Consider the following 22,066-nt stretch of genomic DNA (forward strand, 5'->3'; position numbering starts at 1 on the left):
AGAGAGTTATGCAGTAAATACTCTTTTCTCATATTTATTAGCCTTTGTACTTATTCTGTAAATTGCCTGGTTCATATTGTTCACCTGCTTTTCTGTTAAGCTGTTTATTTTTTCCTTGTTGATTTATAGTAGTTCATTGTCTGTTGTGATATCCATGCAAATATTTTTTCCCATCCACCCCTTGAAAAAGTCATCAGTTGATACTTTAATGATTGTACTAATTTTTACCCATGTACAGAATTGTAATACCATATCTAATTTCTGTGGTTGGTAAGAGATCATTGGACCAAGTGTTTAATTTCCCTAAGTTTCCATCCTTTGAGGGATGCATGACTTTTTTCTCTAATTTAATGTTTTGATATATATTTTTTCCATCTGTTTTGAGTGTTGTGCTGATCGCAGAACTTTTTTAAATCTACTTATTTACATCCTTTTGATTTTGTATTAAACATTATCTTAGGGCATTTTATAAGCCCAATAAACAAGTATTAAATTAGGTTTTTTGTAAGTATACCACTAAGAGCAATGTAGAGAGTTTACTTCAAAATTGCACCTCTACAATTTTAAATAGCACTCTTGGTAATTTGATGCACATTCAAGTTTGAGAATCACTGTCTTACAATCCTTTGCTCAAAGTCTAGTGAAAAATACAAACTTGTGATCACAATTTAGCCTAACACTGTAGGTACCACATGAATGTTGCTCCCCCTGGCCTTTCTCACATATGGCCATTAACAGTCACTCCCCTCCGAAGGTGAGGATCAGAAAGAAGGCCAGCGTGCAGTCTGCTTTTATTCTCAGATATTGGGGGAAAGGCTAGGCATGAACTATTCTAGTAATTCTGAAGTTTTAATATGTATTCTCTAGTCATTTACTCAGTTACATAGGTAACAATACTTTCTAATTCTTTAAGGTACTCAGGTACATATATTATTACCAGCTTTTACTGAAGAGTAGACACAGGCATATTATCATTCTCAGTAAAGTGTTTTAAGGTACTCAGGTACATATATTATTACCAGCTTTTACTGAAGAGTAGACACAGGCATATTATCATTCTCAGTAAAGTGTTTTGTGGATGTTGTGTTTATGTGAAGTACCCATATGCTTAAACCTTTTGCAAGCTAGAATTGTTCGGGCACTCAGTTAAAACTTTATGGGCAATTGCTGATTTGTTTTTGTCTTAAGGCGATCTTCATTTAGTTCTTTGTCCCTGAAAAGCTATTAAACTTTATAAATGCTTATGTAAATTTATAAATAAGAGCATATCAACATTACCCCCAGCTTGGCTGTTTGTTAAGGGATATGGTTCTTAGGCAGTACCACAAAATAGCTGTGTTGGTTTCCTGAAGGGATTCCTCCTTTGTTAGGGATTTAATATTTAAAGTTTGATCAAGGCAAGTAGTGTTCGATCAAGACAAATAGTATTTTGGAAGAATTGCCTGAAAAACATGTAGAGCATCTGTTCCTATAGGCACTCCATGGTCCCAGCCTTGAGTTTAACGGCGTTGTTTGGGAGCTGTGGACAGCACTTGCTGCCTGGTTTTATACCCGTAGAGTTGCTTTTACTGAGTTTTGCTTTGGCGTTATGCTGTTGTCTTGATATGAGTGATGTTATACAAAGCAGCCCTATAAACTTTGATTTTACTTACTGTAAAAATGTTATTACGGACATTGAGAACACATGGGAGAAATTTCTTTCTCATTTCAGTACCATGAAGCAGGAATAGTTGTTGTATATTTCTCCGTGAGCAGTGATCTATGTTTATCTTATGGGCAATGAATCACATAATTTATTATTTTTTGCTTCATGTTCATTGTTATAAAGCTTGTAACTGCAATCTTAGCCCACCCCTGCTAAGTGTAAATGACTTCATAGTTCCAACTTGTTTTGTGTTCTACCCTGATTTCTAGTCTTGCCATGATTTTTTCTTATATATTTTTAAATTTGAAATGTCATTTACAGAAGTGTTGTGGGAATAATGCAAAGAATTCCCATTATAATCTTCACTCACATTCCCTTAACATAATCAATATTTTTCTACACAGGTATTTGCTTTCTCTTCCTCAGTATACACACACTTTTTGCCTATTTGTTTTTAATTTCTTTACCAAATATATCTATGCAAATGCCTATGAAATGCTTTTTAGGAGGAATGAAGCAGTATATTACTAAATTAATAATAGTAGTAGGTAAGAATGTATTAATTTCATGCCTATATATTTTAAAAGAGAGCAGTGCAGAAACCTGATTCAGATGCAACAAGATAAAGTGTGTGCGTGTGTGCATGCATGTGTGTGAGAAAGAGAAAGAGAGAGAGAGAAGGAGAGAGGAAAGACAGAGAGCACATCTGTAGTTTAAGAAGAATCTCATAACACCTTGAAAGGCAGGTGAGGGAAATGCCAAAGGCTTTTTGATTTAAATAAAAATTAGAGAGTTGTCTTCCTAAACTGAAACAGGTAAAAAATACTAAAGAATGAAGAATGTTTGGGAATACATTTTCTTTAGTAATCCATCCCAGTTTAGTAATCAGGTAATCAGAGTAGAACTGTAATTAGAGAGTCTTTATTAAGAAATATTTAATTTTTATTAAACTGGTTAGTCATAAAATAATTTCATATTTTCATACTAAATAATTTTCACTTATGTTAACTGCCCCTCACTAATAAGACTTTTTTGCGAGATGGAAATATGCAAGGGGGGACCCAATAACCTAGAATTGATTTGTAAAAAATTGTGTATTTATTCTTACACATTTAAACGTCAATCACCTTCTATGTACCCTCCATCTTATGCAACACACCTATTGGGACGTCTTTTCCACTGCTCCGAACAGTTTTTGAACTCATCAGTTTTGATGTCCTTTAGTGCTTCTGTTGTTTTCTTTTTATTTATTTTACCTCTTCCACATTGACAAAATGTTTCCCTTTGAGGACTTTTTTTCATCCAGGGAAACAAAAATAAAAGTCAGTCGGTAGGAGATTGGGTGCACAGGGAGGGCGGGCCACCGGGGTCGTGATGCTTTTGGTCAAAAACTGCTGAGCGCTCAGTGCAGTGCGGGCAGGTGTGCTCATGAGTCACCCGTCATGAAATGGCCATGCCTTGAAAGCGCCTTAAAAAATTGTTAGTGAAGCCTAATGGAGCCTCTCACAACAATGCCAGCTGGTACACTGATACAGATGGGTTTCTAGAACACTCACCTAGCGGGGGAAGTGTGTGCTACAAGGGGCCTGCCCTCCAGAAGATAAGTCCTTTTTTTTCCTTTTTGTGTCCTCCCTTGTAGAATGGCAATTGTTTATGTACCTATTCTTTTCAAGGCAAAACCAGAAACAGATGTTTCGTTATGTTCTACAATGTAGAAGACATTCTAACTCTGCATATTCCTATTTCAGATAATTGAGATATGAACTTATAGTATTAATGGCTTTATACGTTTTGTACCTAGAATAGGAAAAATAAGTGAATAAAAATGAACTTTAAAAAATATTAAACCTAGAGAAATGTCATTCATATCCTGAAAGTAATTGTACAGATTTATAGCTTAAAACTCACAATGTACAACAGTTGCAAAAGGAAAAGGAAAAGCTTGCTCTGTGGTTCTTTGTTAATGATTTTCAACCCATATGCTGAAATTATTTTTAAAAAATACAGTAAATGACTATTTAGTCAAGGGCACTGACCTCTTTTCCTTTAAATTGTCAAATGAAAATAACAACCACCAACACAGCAATAGCTGTCCAGTGTGAATGCCCTACCTTGAACCACAAATATATAGGTCATATAATAGGTTGCATCTCATTGGTCATGTCACATAATAAGGTTGCCTCCAATTGGTTAATTCTAGGCACCAGAAATCCTTATATACAAGTATAGGCACTTGATTTTTTAAAAAAGTCACTTTGGAGCAAAAAGGGTAGGTAATTACTATTTATTATTACTATTATGTTTGTAAATTAATCAAAATTATACCTATTTTTTGGTAAGACTGGCAAAAATACTTATTTTCGGTGTGTTGCAGAATTTTAGTAATTGGTTTATGTGCTCCATGATATTAAAAAAGATAAAAATCACTGGTCTATCTGAAAATAAAACATACTTGAATGAAAAAGAAGTAAAGAATTCAGTCTAAATTATATTCATTTCTTATTTTTATGCAGTTTGCTGGAGAAACCAGCATACAAAAGACTGTGGGGGAATGAGTGAAGAGGTGAGGAGATTAAGAAGTACAAATAGGTAGTTACAGAATAGCCATGGGGATTAAAAAAAAAAAAAGCGCCTCTTTTTCCTTCTATAAATATTGGCTCCCCATTACTAATTTGTCCCATGTTTGTGTGTATGTGTTTGTAAATCGATATAGAAGTCTTTTAAAAAGGCATTTTTAGGAAGCAGAACTGAGTTCTGTAAAATCTTGTAGAAAATGAAACATTCTAGAATTTTAAATTGAATTAATTTTGTTTTTTAATTCATTTTTTAAAAAACTATATTTTATTGATTATGCAATCAGAGTTGTCCTGGTTTTTCCCCCTTTGCCTCCACCCATGCAGGACCCCCCACTCCCTCAGGCAGTCCCCCCACCATTGTTCATGTCCATGGGTCATGTGTATAACTTCTTTGACTCCATTTCATATACTGTATTTTACATCCCCATGGCTATTCTGTAACTACCTACTTGTACTTATTAATCCTCTCACCTCTTCACCCGTTCCCCCACACCCCTCTCCTATCTGGCAACCTTCAAAATGCTCTCCATATTCATGATTCTGTCTCTTTTCTTCCTGTATTCAGGAAAAAATTCCCTGAATTTTATTCTCATGACTTTAAATATTTCTTGCCAATCCCTTCTAGCCTACAAGGTTTCTTTTGAAAAATCAGCTGACAGTCTTTTGGGAACTCCCCTGTAGATAACTAACTTCTTTTCTCTTGCTGCTTTTAAGATTCTCTCTTTATCTTTAATCTTAGGCATTTTAGTTATGATTTTTCTTAGAGTGGGCCTCTTTGGATCCACCTTGTTTGGGACCCTTTGTGCTTCCTAGACTTGCATGTCTATTTCTTTCACCAAATTAGGGAAGTTTCCTTTCATTATTTTTTCAAATATATTTCCAATTTCTTGCTCTTTATCTTCTCCTTCTGGCAACCCCATGATGCAAATGTTGGACCTCTTGAAGTTGTCCCAGAGGCTGCTTATTCTGTCCTCACTTTTTTTGGATTCTTTTTTCTTCTTATTTTTCTGATTGGTTGTTTTTTGCTTCCTTATGTTCCAAATTATTGATTCGATTCTTGGCTTCATCCACTCTACTGTGGTTTCCCTGTAAATTGTTCTTTATTTCAATTAGTGTATCCTTCATTTCTGATTCGAACTTTTTTATGCTGCTGAGGTCCTCACTAAGTTCCTTGACATCCTTATAACCAGTGTTCTGAACTCTGCATCTGACAGATTGCTTATGTCCACTTTTTTTGGTTCTTTCTCTGGAGTTTTAATCTGTTCTGTTCTCTCATTTGGCCATGTTTCTTTGTCTCCTCATTGTGGCAGCCTCCCTGTGTTTGTTTCTATGTATTACCATATTTTGTATTGTATTATGTGCACTTTTTTTCCCAACTTTTTGAGGGAAAAATAAGAATGCACATTATATATGGGTAATACCTGAAATACCTTGTATCTGTTCTTGTGTTTTACAATTATTTGTTACATAAAATCTCTTGTACCATAATATATTCAAAAAGAAATGCTAAAATTCCTTTATAATACAAAAAGCAAGTATCTAAATATAAATAAATATGTACTTACATACATACATACAAAAGATTTTTTTCATGAAAGCTTGGGTCAAAAACATGGAAATGAATTATACGCGGCAAAATACAGTAAGTAGAGCTTCTTTGACTGCATGTCTTGGTAGTGTGGTCTAATGTTGTAGATGTCCTGTAGGATCCAGTGGCACAGCCTTGCCTATCACCCTGCCTGGGTGCTTGAGGTGCACCCTTCTTATGGGTTGAGTATACCCTCCTCTTGTGTTGGAACCTTGGTTGCTATTGGCAGATCAATGGGTTTTGATCTATGGCTTTTTGACTGTTATTTTAGTGGATATCGGTGAACATACTTGATTTCAGATTTGTCTTAATTCTGATTCTTAATTATTTTCTTAATTGTTCTATTATCACCATTTGAATTTTACATATTTTGGTAGACTTTCATGAAAATTGGTAGCAACCATAATTATATATGTATATACTTTTGGTACAAATTAGAAGCTTTTGATTAGACTATGAATAGACCCTTAATATATCTTTGGACCATATTCATCAAGCATTTCCTCCTTGCGTATAGCTATAATATTAATAGCAAGTGTCTTCTTTGATTTTGGTTTCAGATAGACCTATTTGAAGATGTATTGGAACTCCCATGAGGCTATAGGAATTTCCATTTCAAGAAGTAAAGCTACTAAAGACAAACTTGAATTACCCTAATAGTTATTCATTTTTTAATTGGCAGCTTTCAAAGTGACTTGCCACTTTACAGAGAAGGAGAGACTAACAGATGGCAATTAACCTGTTAGTTGCAACCTCTACTTTTGACTCCAGTGTCATTACATAGGTCACTGTCTCAGTGTTTAAAGACTTGCCCCCAAGGCTTAACCCCCTGGGAATTTTATGGTCCTGCTAATTAGAAATTGACCATCTTCATGTCTAAGCATGCTATGAGCCTTTATTTGTAAAGGACATATTATGATAACCTTAGACATCACCTGTACTAGTCAATAGATTCATTGGTTAATCCTTTCTGCAGAGAGTAATAGTGGTGAGAAAATAAACTCTGTGAAAAGACTATGCTGAAGTAACATAATTAGTAATTTTTACTGACTGTAGTGATTTTTGTCTTATAGGTTATTGTTTCATATGTCCATTGAAAATAATTTTCTTTTTGCCACTGAAAAAACTGTTAAAAAGATCAGAAATTCCAAATTTTCTGTGTGGAGGGGAGAATTAATAGAATGTGAAAAATATTTGATTTATGTATTTATTTTCTTTTCAGATATTCTGGACTAAAACTAGAAAGTAAACCTTTAAAATGACAAAACAATTCTATGCTAGATCTAAAGGAAGTTATCAGTTGCTGTACAAAAAAATATATTGTGAACAGTTTCCACATTTAATATCTTTGAAAGTTGAGTCCATCTTGGATCTTGGCCCTTTGTTAATGGAAGTACAAGAAAAATATATTAGTGTGGATATATTTCATGGAATCCTAGAATTAGGAGGGCCTTAGAGATTATATAACTTAATTTTTTTCATGTTTTAGATGAGGAAACTGATACCCAGAGAGGCTTAGTGACCTGCTGAATGAAGGTCACAAATTTGTAGAACTGGAGTTTTATTACAGACCTCTTTAACCTATACCATATGTCTTGAATTCAGTAATAATGTAAAACTAAGATTCTGGGTACCTGTTATATCATGAAACCATTCCATTTAATATTTATATTCATTAAGTTTAGGTTTCTCTCCTTCATTAGGGTGTAGTTTTGTTTTGGTTTGTTTTTGTATTGTTTTGCGGGTATACAAGGGTATGAGTGAATATTCAACTTTCATTAAAACTTTTTAGAATAAGGAGAAAAAAAGTGTCAGCAACTCTGTTACAGTGTCTGTATCTGTTACAGAGTCTCTAGAAACAGGGAAAATGGCATCTACGTTCGTGTGTGTAAATGCAAAGTAAAGTGTAATTAAATGGCACTTGTGGAATAATGAGTTCTGAGCCAGTAGTAGTTCTGGGAACTGAAATTCATTTACAGACTGTTTTCTAAATCTAAGCACCCAGTGGACCTTTCTGCTAGAAATGGCTACAAGCTCCTGGACATCATCTGGAAATACAAAGGATACAAAACAGAAAGCATTTTTCTACCTTTATACAAAATTACAATGTATGAAATATTGAAAGTAATGGAACTCTTCTCCATTTTTCAGATTCTACCATTTATTCCTGTAGCTTGCTGGTAAACTATACCCACTATATATGGCAGTTTGCTTTTAAGGCAAAAGTTTTAAGACATTCTAGAATTCTTGAATTTTCTTTTAAAAACAGGGACCCTGTGAATAAAATACCAACCGAACTGTAAGAAATTTTGGATTCCACTATTGCCTTTCCCCATCCTGAGCTGCTAGGAATACAGTAGGCACCTGATAGCGCTCATTGCAGCTTACTGTGACCTTGTTACCATTGTGCATGTTTCAGATCCCCAAATTGCAAGTTGGAAGAAGACCCATTCCTTGCCTGCTTTTGTATGGTGTTTACTTTCAACGTTTAATATGTACAGCTGCTTTAGAAAAGTAGGACTGTTATATGAGCAATGCACATTCATGTTATAAGAAGCAAACTAGTCCTTGCTAGTACATGCTTATTTATAAGGGTGCACAAAACTTGTGGCCCCTTAAGCAATCCCATGTAGTATTCGTCTGCAGTAGAAACAGATGAACTCTGCAGGCTGCACTACAATATATAGTTATAATTTCTCCATCAACTACTTTCACCTAACCAAAAGGAAAAAATAGCTACAAAGCTGCCCTGGCCAGTGTGGCTCAGTTGGTTGACGTATCATCCCATCGGCTGAGTGGGGTCATGGGTTCAGTTCCAGTTGAGGTGTATGCCTGGTATGTGAGTTCAATCCCTGGTTGGGGCATGTATGAGAAGCGGCTGGTCAATGTTTCTCTCTCATATCAGTGTTTGAAACAAAGAAAATAATAAAATAAAGTAACTACAGTGCTGAACTTGTGCAGTAACCTAATCTTTTTTCTCTCATTAAAATTCTCTAAGCAACATTAGTCTTAAGTATACATCTATTCATTCAAATTATTAGTTAGTTACATTAACACATAATAACATTTAATTATAACAATTCATAGAAGCTAACATTTTTTTAAAGTGTCTGCTATGTGCCAAAGGGTTAAGGTTTAGAACTAAACTTGCTTTGGGGACAAGGGTGTGAATTTTGATAGTGAAACAGAGCCGATAGTGAATTTGTCGGAGTGTTGTGTAATTGGCTATGTTGTGTAGTTTCCTGTGGTGAGAGAATGTAATTGTGGTGTTTGGCAAATGTTTGGCAGCTCTCTTCTCTTGCCTACCAGAGAGGGTTCTATTAGCCTTCATGTGTCATTATACCTGCCTTTTTATAGCCTTAATTCTTTGAATCAATGTGAATCATCTTAAATGGTGGCATAGTTGGCATGCTATTGATCATTGTAGATACAGCAATATGGCATCTAAACAATATGAAAATTCATGTTTTTTAAAGATCAGTTACTACTTTTTATATCGTCTTACAAATTTTCAGTTTCTACCATCAAGAAGTATTATGTTTATATGTTTATGGTGCTAACAAATTAAACGATTTCTTTAAGGACTTAAAATCCAGGAGGTTTGAGGGAGGATGAAGAGAGTAAAGGGGGTCAAGTATATGGTGATGGAAGACTAGACTTGGGTGTCGACCACACAATGGAATATGCAATATATGGATGATGAGTTACAAAGGTGTACACCTGGAACTTCTGTAATGTTATTAACCAGTATTACCCCAATACATTTAATTTAAAAAACCTAAAGTATCTAAAGGGATTACTATCAATAAACTTCTGTTTCTTAAAAAATTTACATGTGTATTAAAAAAAACCCTAGGTATTGGACAAATAGCAAGAAGGTTTAGACAAATGAATGTCTCTGTGAGTATTCTGTGAGTGAGAAAGAGAGAATATTGGCTCAGAGAAACACATTTTAGCATTTGTTTTGGGTGAAAAATCATTTTATGTTTTACTTGGTAAGAAGAGGGACATGCAAGTAAGAGTCAATATGTATTAAAATTCTTAGAGAGTCAATCTGACAGAAATATAAAGAAGCTTACGTGATTTATTTGAAATCTCTAACTTCTTTTTCAGGGATTGATTTCATTTATTTATAATGGTTTCCTAGTTCTTTCCTTAGACTGTAGATTGAAAAGTATTGCCCTTTACAAATCATTCATAATATTACTTTTTTGAGGGAGCATAATATATTAAGATATAGGAGTACAGAACTTTTTTTTCCTCTTGAAATTTAGAGGAGGAGGAAAGGGACTAGTCTATGGAATGGATCTGAAAGAAAACTAATAAACTTGGATTTAATTAATTTGGGTAATTAAAAGTACACAGAATCTAATGAGAGCTGGAATTTGGTTTTTCAAAAATGGATTACTCACTACTTTTTTCCCCCTCCTCTACTTCCCACAGGAAACCAGTTTCCTCCAATTGCAGCACAAGACCTTCCTTTTGTTTTAAAAGCTGGCTACCTTGAAAAACGCAGAAAAGGTAAACTGTAAGATTCTAATGAAAAATCTAAAAATGGTTTTATCCTTGGATAAAACATGCTTGCAGTATACATTATGGCACCGATATTCTGTAGGTGATTGAAGAGTTGGTAAGACTCCAAGAAAGTCTGGATGACATTATCCAAACCAAAAAATAAACCTTTTAGCTTCAAATAATGTTTCTAATGAAATATTTGGTGAGGTGTTTAGTTATCAGCCTCAGCTACTTGTTAATGATTCGGGAGCCATTCCTGCCTTTTAGAGGAAGGCTGTGGGCCATGACTTCCTCTTACCTGACCCCACCAAGCAGCAGGTTATCCCCTGCTGGACCCGACACACACCATGTCTGCTGTGGTCCAGCTCGAGCCTGGCGTGTTTTCTGCCATTTTCTATTATTCATTCAGCATTCCTCTCCATTGGCTATGATAATTGGGAGTTGACCATATGGTCTCACTCTTTCAACACCAATATATAATGGAAATGAAATATGTAGGTGGTGTTATGATATGGGAAAGGAAAAGCAGAAAGTCTCTTCATTACCATTCTGCATATCTCTCCGGGAGTCCCTTTGGGCCTTTCTATTTATATTCCATTTGCTTTTCTTAGCTCTCTTAGTTGAAGTTTAAAGCTAAAAGAGATAATAGAAGCAATCTAGGTCAACTCCCCCTCCCTCCTTTTTATAACAGATCAGAAAATAAGACCCAGACGAATCACTTATCTGCAGGCTGTATAGTCAAATGCTTTTTTGACCGTCCCTATCAGGGAAGTTTGTTAGTGGTACTACTGATCCCATAAATGTAGCAGGTCCAATGGCTCTGCCTCACTTTATCCCTTTCAGCTTTGTTTTCATTTCTTGGAAAAGAAGATACAAATTAATTAGTCCTAGAATTTTAAAGCTAAAAAGGAACCTCGGAAATCATATTAACTAACTTACCCTCTTACAATAAAGAAATGGTGTTGTGTTTATATATGTGATGTAGATTATCTAACTGAACCCTTCCCCCCTTAATTGCAGATCACAGCTTTCTGGGATTTGAGTGGCAAAAACGGTGGTGTGCTCTCAGTAAAGGAGTATTCTATTATTACGGAAGTGACAAAGGTAGTATTGGTTTCTGTTTTCTCAGCTTCTATTCCATGAAGGTTTGGGAGCCAGTTTTACCCTGTTTTCTGGTACAGAGTAAACTGAAGACAGATGGAAGAAGGATAACTGCGAACTTCAAAAATTATAGCCTGATTTATAATTCTATATCATTATTTGACAAATTCTTCAAATTCCAGAAAGCCCTAGAAGTTAATACAATTATGTTTTATTGAATTAGGAAAAAGGGTAAAATAACTTTCACCTCTATGGCCTTTCACCTTAGGAAATATTTATCATCCAGGCTATAGTTGTAGAATCTCTGGTGAAGTTAAGACCATTAGGGTTGTGAAAGTTAGGCTGTCTAAGCACTTCAGCTATATTATCTTGTCTAACTACAATTGTGTGTGGTAAGGTACTATTATTAGCCCCATTAATTTTACTGTTTGGAAAACTGCGAACAGAGAGGTTAAGGAGGTTGTTCATGGTCACAGAGCTGGTAAATGGCAGATCTGGCTTTGAACCTAAGCATAATGGTTAGAGTCCATACTGTTAACTACTATTGTCACTATATTTAGAAACAGCAAGATATATTTTGTAACAGCAGGATATATTTTATTTGCTAATTAACAAATCGCTTAGTCATAGTTCACATAATTTTCACTTTATTATTTGAACCAAAAAAGTCATCATAAAATATTGAAATTTAAAGACTATAAGCTTTTAGGTTTGACTTTTTCTAGGAAAAGGTCAGAAGTCAAATATTATAAAGTAAGTGCTGTACAGAAATAGAAAACATTCATGTCCATAAAGAACACTTCAGGAGAAAAAAGACATAAAATTTTAATATCACTGAAACTAAGCGTTTCTGTGGAATTTTTATCAGTATTGTTTATCAGTGTTTTTTGGTCACATCATTTGCAGATTTTAGGGGTTTTTTTCTTATAAACTTGGGCAGATTTGATGAGTGTATTTCAGATAGATTTGAAAAACATGCATGATGCTAGAAGTTGATCTCACCTTTTGGCTAATCAACAGATTAAGAATTACTTTAGGTGGTAGTTTGTAGTCTGTCACTAATTTACAGTATGTTCAAATGTAATAATAGTATCAGTGAAGTGTGAAATATAAATAACTTTCAACAGGCAGCCTTCTCTCTTCTGCTAAGGGTGAGTAGATGATTTTTGTCTGTTTAGAGCCCAAGTTCAATTATGATTTTCATAGGTCATTAATATGTATTCCTGTTATAGAAATATAATTTTGTTCAGTTTTGTGAACTGAGATCAAGATCTTACTTTTCTATAAAGAAATATCCTCAGTTTTATAAGGAGGATAACCTCCAGAGGAAGGAGGTTTTCAAACCTTGTCTTTTATTCAGTTAGGCTTCTCATTTCTAATTTCTGTAAGAATCGATGAATATTAATGTCTGTTTCCTCCACGCCCAGTCCTAACTGGTATACCAACCGTTAGGTCAAAAATTAGCAAGAGTTTTCCAAAAACCTTATGAGTGTTTATATTTATCCCAAAGGCTAATAGTCAATAAATAAATTCTAGGGGCTTTGGGGGAGGGTATTAATTAGTTACATTCCCGTTTCTAATCTTATCTGATGAGACCTTTTAGTAAAAACATTCTCCGTAATTTGTGTTTCAACTACTTTGTAATCCATTCAGCCAACTCTACCACCACTGCTTTTTAAAAATTTACTCTTCTAGCATTTGTTTTTTATGTAATATTTGAAGGTCTGGTTTATATTTCTTTAAGCTCTTTCCTGTCTGTTACTATGAAGCCTCCTGTTTCCATGGAGATTTCATCTCTGTTTTTAGTGGTTCTTTTCTCTGTGGCAGCTTCCTTTGGAATTCTTGGCCAGTTCTTCTCCATTTAGGGACTTAGGGGAAAGTGGATCTTTAGACAGTTTTAATTGCTTGTTTGTCATGATCTTAATTTCCTTCCTTTGTATCTTTTTCTTTCCAGGAAAATTTATGTATCACATGAAATTTTTATTTTCTTTTGTGAAATTGGATAACTAATTTGTACAGTCTTATTTACCTTATGTGTGAACCATTTACCTAAATTTTTGAAAGCTATTTAGATATATGAGAACTATAATTCTCCAACTAAGTAGGATTTAGATAAATGGATTATAGAGGCACAGAAGGAGTTGATACCACTTACTAGGTTAAACTGTACTTTGTTACTGTTTGACAGATACATAGTTCATATTTTCTAACATACTGTGTGCGCCAAAAACCATTTTGACCCATCAAGATAGTAATGGCTTACAAAGAGTAGTTCCAGCCTCTAGGGTAAATAATGCATTTACCTTTGTATCCATAAATATTATCTGTATTTATTATTCATGGCCATTTGGGGCCCATAAGTAATATGTATATATATAGAGAGAGAGTGCATATTTTATCACCTCATAAAATTACATCCATCCTTTCATCTTCTTCCTCTTCCTTTGATTGTTTGAATCTCATTCATCAAACTTGTCTGGTTCTAGATGCTGAGACTGCCTTCAAGGTAGTCATTCATTCACGCATTCATTCATTCGTTTATTTTTATTTGCTAAACGTCTATTGGATACTAGGCACTGGAAATCCAAAGATAATCCACCATAGAGGTACTCATAGTTTAAGTAAGAGGAAGAAAGGAAGTTATAGAATTGCAGGTGGGGGCTGGGTAGATAAACTGATGATTTCCAGCAGGCATAGTAAGTGATTTAAATAAAATATCTCTGGATCACAAAGGAGGGGTAGCTAACTGCCTAGGGGTGGTAGGGAAAAGCTCATAGTGCAGAGGACTTGGGGCCTTCACTGATGAGGAGGGGTTTGTCAGGTGATGAGAGGTAAAGTGGGCATTCCAGGCAGGGGAACAGCAGAGGCTGAGTTGCAGAAAGCCTTGGATGTGATCAAAGCCGGACTCAAGACTGAGCCTGATAAAGTGAGAGGAAGGGGGCCCTTAAGGCTGAAGGAGCCGGTTAGGATCTGATTAAGGATAGGGCTCAATGACCAGAGTTAGTTTTGAGGAAGCAATTGGAATGACACTGTGGAGGATGGATTGGAATGGATAGCGCCTGGGCTCACAGGATCCTTGAGGGGGACACTGACTAGTATAGTCAAGAAAGGTCATCACAGGGCTGCTGAAAGGCAGAGCGGGCATCGGTGCAGGCCTCTCCGGCGGCAAACTCATGCTCTTTCCATAGCTTATTTGTTATCAGCCCCTTCAGCATGCCTGTAAATGACGGTTCACCCAGAAACCTGTTCCAAACGCATGTTTTATTTTGTTTTTCCCTTTTCCTTTTTAACCTCCATATGATCGTGAATCACGTTATGATATGATAGCGAATCAGCGTTATGGACCTTACTTATCTCTTCCCACTTTTGAAAGGGGCGTGGTTACTTTGTAGTATTCTCTTTCCTTCCCCCAGTTGGGAGGTTTTGCTGCCCCTACCCCCATTCCCCAATTAGAGAAAAATCTTAGCACCATCCAGTAGGTGACAGCTGTAGGTAGGCGTGGTCCTACCAAATCATCCTAAATGTGTATCACAAGTCATTTATTACATCAGCGGGTTGCAATTTTTTCAGTGTTGTATCTTTTTAATATATAATAAAAGTCATTATAAAATTGGGCTTAGTACAGATAATTTAAATAAAACTTTTAGGTCGCCAAGAAAATTAAATTTTTCGTTGATGTTGACCTCTCTCCTCTCTCACTTCCCCACAACCTCACCGTTGATAGGCAAAATAGGATATATCTGTTCAGTCTGGATAAAAATGAAAGAGTCTTTTGATGTTGAAATAGTGTCATAGTTCTTTGAATATTTAAAAAATATTATTAAAGGATAGAGTGTTTGTACAGTTGGAAGTTCTGTTGTTTTATAACAACAACTTCAGTAATAGCCACAAAAGCTTGCCTTCTCTTTCCTGATTCATTTGATAGAGGAATAGTCCTGGGTCAGGGCAACAGCATTTTATAATTATATCATGACTATGTATAAAATGTATAAATGAACTCATATTTTAAAAATTTATATTTTATTTGCATAAAGAACAATAATATCTTTGTTATTCTTTAAGAAAGAGGAATAATTAATTTTACTTTTTATCAAATTATTGCAATTTTATAGATTTGGGGGCCTTTGATATACAAATATTAACTCTATAGGTTATCACAATAAATGTTAAATAAAAGGCCTTTATTTTCTGTCTTTATAGAGACCTTTTAACAGTGTAGAGAAGTTAAGATGAACATCTGATACTTAGTAGGATTTCATCAACGTGTAGAATTATTCAGATACAAACTAAGCCTTATGAAGGGTCTGATGATGACAAATCATGTTGGTTTGCAGTAAAATAGGATACAGTTTGATTTAAAATATATCTACATCCATATATAGATTGATGATATGTAGAGATTGAAGATAGATGTATTTTAAATCAAACTGCACTGCTATAACTATTATATAGATATAGATATATGGATATTGCTTTATCTATCTATGTTTATATAGGTAGATAAAGCAACTTCTATACCAGTAGACTTTCTTTTATCATCTATGTGTCAGGTATTATTAATACAAAGCAGTATAATACATTCACTCAGAGGAGTGGGCACAGAGGACCCATAAAACATTATGATATGTCGAAGCTGGCTCGCGAGGGTGACCGCCGTGAGCCAGGAAGGAATGGGGTCAAGTTGTTACATGTCACGAGTTTGGCCTTTCCTGTCTAAGGGACAGTTAATATTTGTAAACATTGGAGGTAAGTAGATGGCATGAGAAACTCTGATTGGATGTTGAAAAGATCACGTTGACCGCTGTCAGGAGAAGGTGAGACCGAAGGTAAGAGGTGTTCTGAAGCTGAGAGAAACAGAGTTCAGAGAGGTTGTTTACCTTCATAGGCCTGTGAAGGAGCCGCAGGTTATCTGAGGTGTTTGAACTGCTCTCACGTTGCAGGCGGAGCGGCAGTGTCCCTCACTTTCCAATTCCCATAGGTGACTAAGAGGACAGTATCTGTAGGGTAGGAAGAGACTCTGTGTGTAATGTTCGCCTTAACAATAGCTATATGGTAATGATCGTCTAATAGACCATATTGTAATTATTGTCTAAATTTCAGTTGCAGAGAAAAACGATGGGTATAGTCAAAAAAGTAGAAACAGGGCTTTCAATCCCATTCTACAAAAATGCCTGTACTTGATTTCTTCTCCTTTTACAGCTACCTCATATTACTTTGCTTTTTTTTATTTTTCAGATTTTTAAATTTAAAATTGCAGTAAGAAACATTTTATCTCCTAGTTTTATTTTTTAACTTTATCTTTATTGTTGACACCGCTACCGCTGTCCACCTTTTTCCTCCTTTGCCCACCTCCACGCAGCCCCCGTGCTCCTTCCCTTTGGCCCGACCGCACGGTTCTCTGTGTGGGTGAGGCGTGTGTGATCTTTGGCTAATCTCTTTACCTTCCGGTCCGCCCCGCCACACCCCCTTTGACAGCTGTCTTTCTGTTCCATGTGTCCATGCCTCGGTTTCTATTTTGTCCACTAGATTCCACGTATAAGTGAGATCATGTGGTATTTGTCTTTCTCTGACTGACTTATTTCACTCAGCATAATGCTCTCCAGGTTCATCGATGCTGTTGCAGAAGGTTCCTCCTCCTTTTTCACAGCTGCATAGTATTCATTGTGGAAATGTACCACAGCTTTTCTATCCACTCACCTACAGATCTGTTTTTTAATCACATTTGTGTCTGTGGTTGAAAATGGGTGGCTATATACAAAAGCCACTTGATTTTTATTTTAAAATAAAAAAAATTTTGAAAATGCCTAAAATTTCCTCTGTCCCATGATAGGAGCCAAACTTTTAATTCTAACTAAAATGCTTCCCTTTATATTTGTAAATATTGCCTGTTTATTATTCAGAGCCATCTCTGGAGTCCTTAAATAAAAAACATATATATATTATGTAGTATTTTTCACTTAAAATAGTAATAATTTGATTTTCCTCACAGTATAACTCAAAACAACAGAAGTATGTTTCTGAGTTAGCCTTAGCAGCTGTATTTCTGTGAGCTGTAAGAACACCTTTCACTGAAAGCTTAGAGCAACTTGTTAATCAGTGTGAAAAAGTTTATTGGAAGGGTTTAGTATTAAGGTGAGTATTTTCCTCTTAGCTGCTAATTAAATGAACATTAATACTTACAGTAATACCATGAGTTTATTCAATAGGAGGAAAGGCTTTAAATACAAGAAGCAGGCATTGAAAATTTCTGAATATACTTGCATATCTTTCTGTTTGCTACCCATTTGAACCAAGTTAACATTCTTGATATAAGCAACAGAAACCAACTTTGTAAAATCTATTCCCTCCAGCATCTGTGGTGGCAATGCCCGCTGACAGTCCCAGAAGTAAAATAGGAAAGATATTTGGATTCTGAGGATCTTCCAATGACAAATGCCCATTCCTTATAGGGATGCTCAATGATTTGGAATTATTTCGTTGCTATGTTTATACTACATTTTAAATGGTAGGAAAGTAGTAGGTGTTTTAAACACATTTCCTGAAAACAAGTAAGGAAGATAAAAAGTAGCCTTGACTGATGTGGCCCGGTGGGTTGGCCATTGTCCTGCAAATCGGAAGGCCTCCAGTTTGATTCCCAGTCAGGGCACATGCCTGGGTTGCAGGCCAGGTCTCTGGTTGGAGGTGTGCAAGAGGCAACCAGTCGCCGTTTCTCCTGCACATCTATGTTCCTCTCACTCTCTCTCTCCCTCCCTTTCCTTAAAAAGAAAGAAAGAAAATCTTTTTTAAAAAGAAGAGAAAAGATAAGCATATTAGCAAGAAAAATAGGCCTGATTGGATTTTGGTAGGTGGTAATTAGGTGGAAGGAGAGCACGTGGGGACAACTGATGAAGGAAAGGGAGAAATAAAGAATGATGTTTAGTTTTCTGTTCTGGGGGCTCAGTTAATTGAAAGTGCCACTGTTGAGGGGGACAGAAAGGAAAGAGCTGAAGTGCTGGAGGAGTGAGCTCCACCATAGGCATGTTACACTCATTGTACCTGTAGGACATTCAAGAGATAAAACCTGTTATAGTGAGCGGATGAAGATTTGGATGTACAATTCTGAAGCTGAACTAAAATGGAAATGATGAGTTGCAAGCATATTGATAGGAATTTAACCTTTGCAACTGGGTGTGGTTGCCCAGCAAAAACTGTAAAATGGGAAAAGACCAGGATTTGGAGCATAACCCACCATGGCTGTGTAAGGATAGGCAAATGCAGAGGAGCCCATACAGCAAGCTGAGAAAGCTGGATCCAAGTTTCAGGAGGAAATGAAAGACAACGTTTATCTTCTCTGTCAAGACTTCATAATTACATACTCTAGGACAGTGGTTCTTCAAACATTAAATGTGTATTAAAATCACCTGGGGTGCTTGCTAAAAATTTGGTTTCCTGAACCCACCTCCAGAGATTCCTACATAGCAAGTGCAGAGCGGTAGCAGTTTCCACATTTTTAACAGGCGTCCAGCATGACTGATGCTAACGTAGGTGATTCCTGAAATGTACCTTGAGAAACACTTTTCTAGGAGTCAGTGAGAAATGGTTGAATAAGCAGGTTGTATGGCCATGAACAAGGTGGTTATTTTTCGGTTTGTTTTCCCATCCGTTCTAGGCGTATAATAAATACTTTCTCTCTCTTAGAATTATTGCAAGATATCTATGAGATATGCTACATTAAATTCCTGGCATACAGAAGAAGGATCTCAGTAAATGTCGGTTGTCTCTTTGGCACTTGAAAAACCCAGAACACAGCTGTAAACCTAAAAGCCAGTGAAAAAGGAGAAGGAAATAGCTATCATTAACCTTATGCATTTTGTTTTGTAAGAGATCAGAGCCAACTGCTTTTTACCTTGAGCCTACTGAATTAGAATTGTGTAAAATTAAGTTACTGATTTAATAGATTTCATTATCTAGGTTTCTCCTGGCAGCCTTCAGTTCTATAGACATTAAATCCGAACAGCATGATATGGGCAAGGTCAAAGTGCGAAACAGAAGCTGAGAGAAATTTAATAGAGGGACTGACACCTCAAAAATCTTGAGGGCATCAAGTATTATAATATAAAAAATAATACTCAAATTAATACTACTGGATCATCAAGAAAATATTAAATTATGTTAAAAAGAATTGTTTTAGAAGTTGGGGAAGTGTATATTTCAGAAAGATTTCCATTATAATTACTGACATTTTAGAGTTTTGGTGCTTAAAGGAACAAGCTTCTGCTCTTTGGGAAGTTCACTTACAGAAAATATTTTATTAGTCTTTTACAGTTCTGGGTAGGTGAACTTATATGACCTTATTCCTCATGTGATTAACATGTTACTGTTTTTAATAATCTTAAGTCAACAGGTAACCTTGAAACTATCCCCGAAGGCACTGCAGAACTACCTTATATGTAAATTATAATGGATTGCCATCAAATGTTGAGGTTTCTTTTTTTTCTCTGTCTAAAAGAGATGCTGATGTGAAGGGAGAAGAGCAGAGTCTTACCATAGCCATATTTTGCCCATTTCATGTTTTGAGCTTCATATCTCCTAATTGGAAATATGGCTACTTTATGGTTGTGGATTTGGCGAAAAGCTATTGAGAAAGAATTATGAATGTCCCTTCATTTTCTTCAAGCTTTCTGGTACTATACCCCTACCCCCACTTGGATATTTATATGATTATTTATCCTCTAATTATCAACAATCAGCTGAATAAGTCTTAGTTTTTAAAATTATTTTTACTTGGTTAAACAACACCTTTTGTTTTGTAGACTTAAGTCTTTCTTTGGAAGAATGAGATTTTCTTCTGTTATATCTTTGATTACTGGCACTTTTGTGTTACTCTTCTTCCAGGACACCCATTTTTGGTTTAGTATTTCTGTCAGTCTTCTGTATATATCCTATTACCTTTTGCCTCTCTTCCTCCTTACTCTTTTTTTCCCCTACCTACCAAGGGAGTTGTTTAAGTATATCTGATCTATTTTTTTCAACAATGTTCAAAATTTTCAACTTTTTATCTTTTTAATATACCACTTGTTTTGCTGCTCCATTTTCTATTTCCTTATACAGTATTTTTCCGTTATTTTAGCAGCTCCATTTCAATCTCTACCAGTCTCAGTTATTTCTCTTTTTATTTTACATTACATTGTTTCATCTTCCATTTCTTTCAGAATCTATTTTTTTTTTAATTTTTAAAGGATGCGAAGCAGTTTGCCTAACATTTATTTCTGTTTCTTGTAGTCTGCTCCTGCTTTCAACATCTTCAGTGCTATGTCCTGTTTTTGTATTACATTCTGTTTTCAGCACCTCTGTTATTTTGCTCGTCCTCTTATCCCTGGACAAGGATCCTTGTCTCTCTAACCTGGGATGCTTCCCTGATGGATTAGTGGTTTATCTCGGGTTCATCTGACTAGAGCCTACTTCCATCCTCCCCTTAGACTCTAACAGAAGATGTGATACCTGGTCCCATAGCCTGTATCTGGTGATTTTTATCTAAAGTGGATCCGCTGGTCTATGGAGGGATCACTTAATTTGGCTGCCTGGATGGTTGGTTGTCTTATTCTTAGTTAATCTAGCACAGGAAGATGTCCTGTTCCCCACAGCTCTCCCAAACTCAGTCGTTGCGGTGCTGATTTTATATCTCCAGATGCAGACTCCCAATCCTAATGCATTTCCATACCCCGTCCTGCTACATTGCTGAGAATTTTAGGTAGGAAGCATGGGGTTTAGATCAGATGCCCATGTGAGCAGAGCCCTTGTGCAGCAAGAGAGCCTTTTCTCCAGCTGGTCCTTGAAAGCCCTGGTTCCTTCCTGGTGAGTTTAGGGAAATCTCTCAAAATTGTTCAGGATAGCTTAGATATTTTGCTCTCAACTATTTCCATACCTTGTAGTAAAAATTAAATCCTTTTGAAACTAGTGGATAATTGCCTAATGTTTTGGGAGCACTTGAATTTGTAGTAGGTGTGTGTTGCAATGAGAAGGTAGGAAAGGCCTGGTAAATTGTTACTAGCTTCTGTCTCATGGAACCTACAAATGCTCCCTCGCTTGTTTTAAGTGCTCAATATAAGTTTGTTGAATAAGTGAATGAGTGACTTAGTCATCTTTGAGAATTTTAGAAGAACCAGCTGTGCTTAACCATTTATTATTATTATACCTGTTCACCAGTATTATTGTACTAGTTAGGTATTTTGCAAAGTATGTCCTGGGAGTACCAGTTCCATGAAATATTCTGTGAAAAAAGGTTCCATGGCCCTGACAGGCATGCCTTGGTTGGGCATTGTCCTGCAAAGCAAAAGGTTGCTGCTTCGATTCCTGTTCGGAGCACATGCCTGGGTTGCAGGTTTGATCTCCAGTTGGGGTGCATACACAGGGCAACTGAACGATGTTTCTCTCTCTCCCTTCTTCTCTCTCTAAAAATAAATAAATAAATCTTAAAAGAAAAAGGATTCCATAGACAAGTAATTTTGGGAAATGCTGCATAATAAATCTTTCTTATAGAAAAATCAATTAATATGTAAGTATATTAAGGCCTGAAGAAGGCCTTCACCAAGAAAACCTGTTCAACTTTAATTTAGAATTTCCCAAACTAATTTGCTTATAGAAGTCTATTCATATCTCGTA

At 35.8% G+C, this 22,066-nt stretch overlaps 1 protein-coding gene across 1 annotated transcript in view; it reads left to right on the forward strand.

The window, feature by feature from the left end:
* Nucleotides 1–22,066, forward strand: part of SKAP2 (src kinase associated phosphoprotein 2) — a 169,767-nt gene that overhangs the window by 85,273 nt on the left and 62,428 nt on the right. The window contains exons 5-6 of the mRNA XM_054564323.1: nucleotides 10,253–10,330; nucleotides 11,345–11,428. Of these exons, the coding sequence (XP_054420298.1) occupies nucleotides 10,253–10,330; nucleotides 11,345–11,428 (162 nt within the window). The remainder of the gene's footprint in view (nucleotides 1–10,252; nucleotides 10,331–11,344; nucleotides 11,429–22,066) is intronic.

The sequence above is a fragment of the Pteronotus mesoamericanus genome, unplaced genomic scaffold, assembly GCF_021234165.1.
Source record: "Pteronotus mesoamericanus isolate MK-2021 breed Mesoamerican mustached bat unplaced genomic scaffold, CSHL_Meso_final scaffold_85, whole genome shotgun sequence".
In the NCBI taxonomy this organism is placed as follows: Eukaryota; Metazoa; Chordata; class Mammalia; order Chiroptera; family Mormoopidae; genus Pteronotus; species Pteronotus mesoamericanus.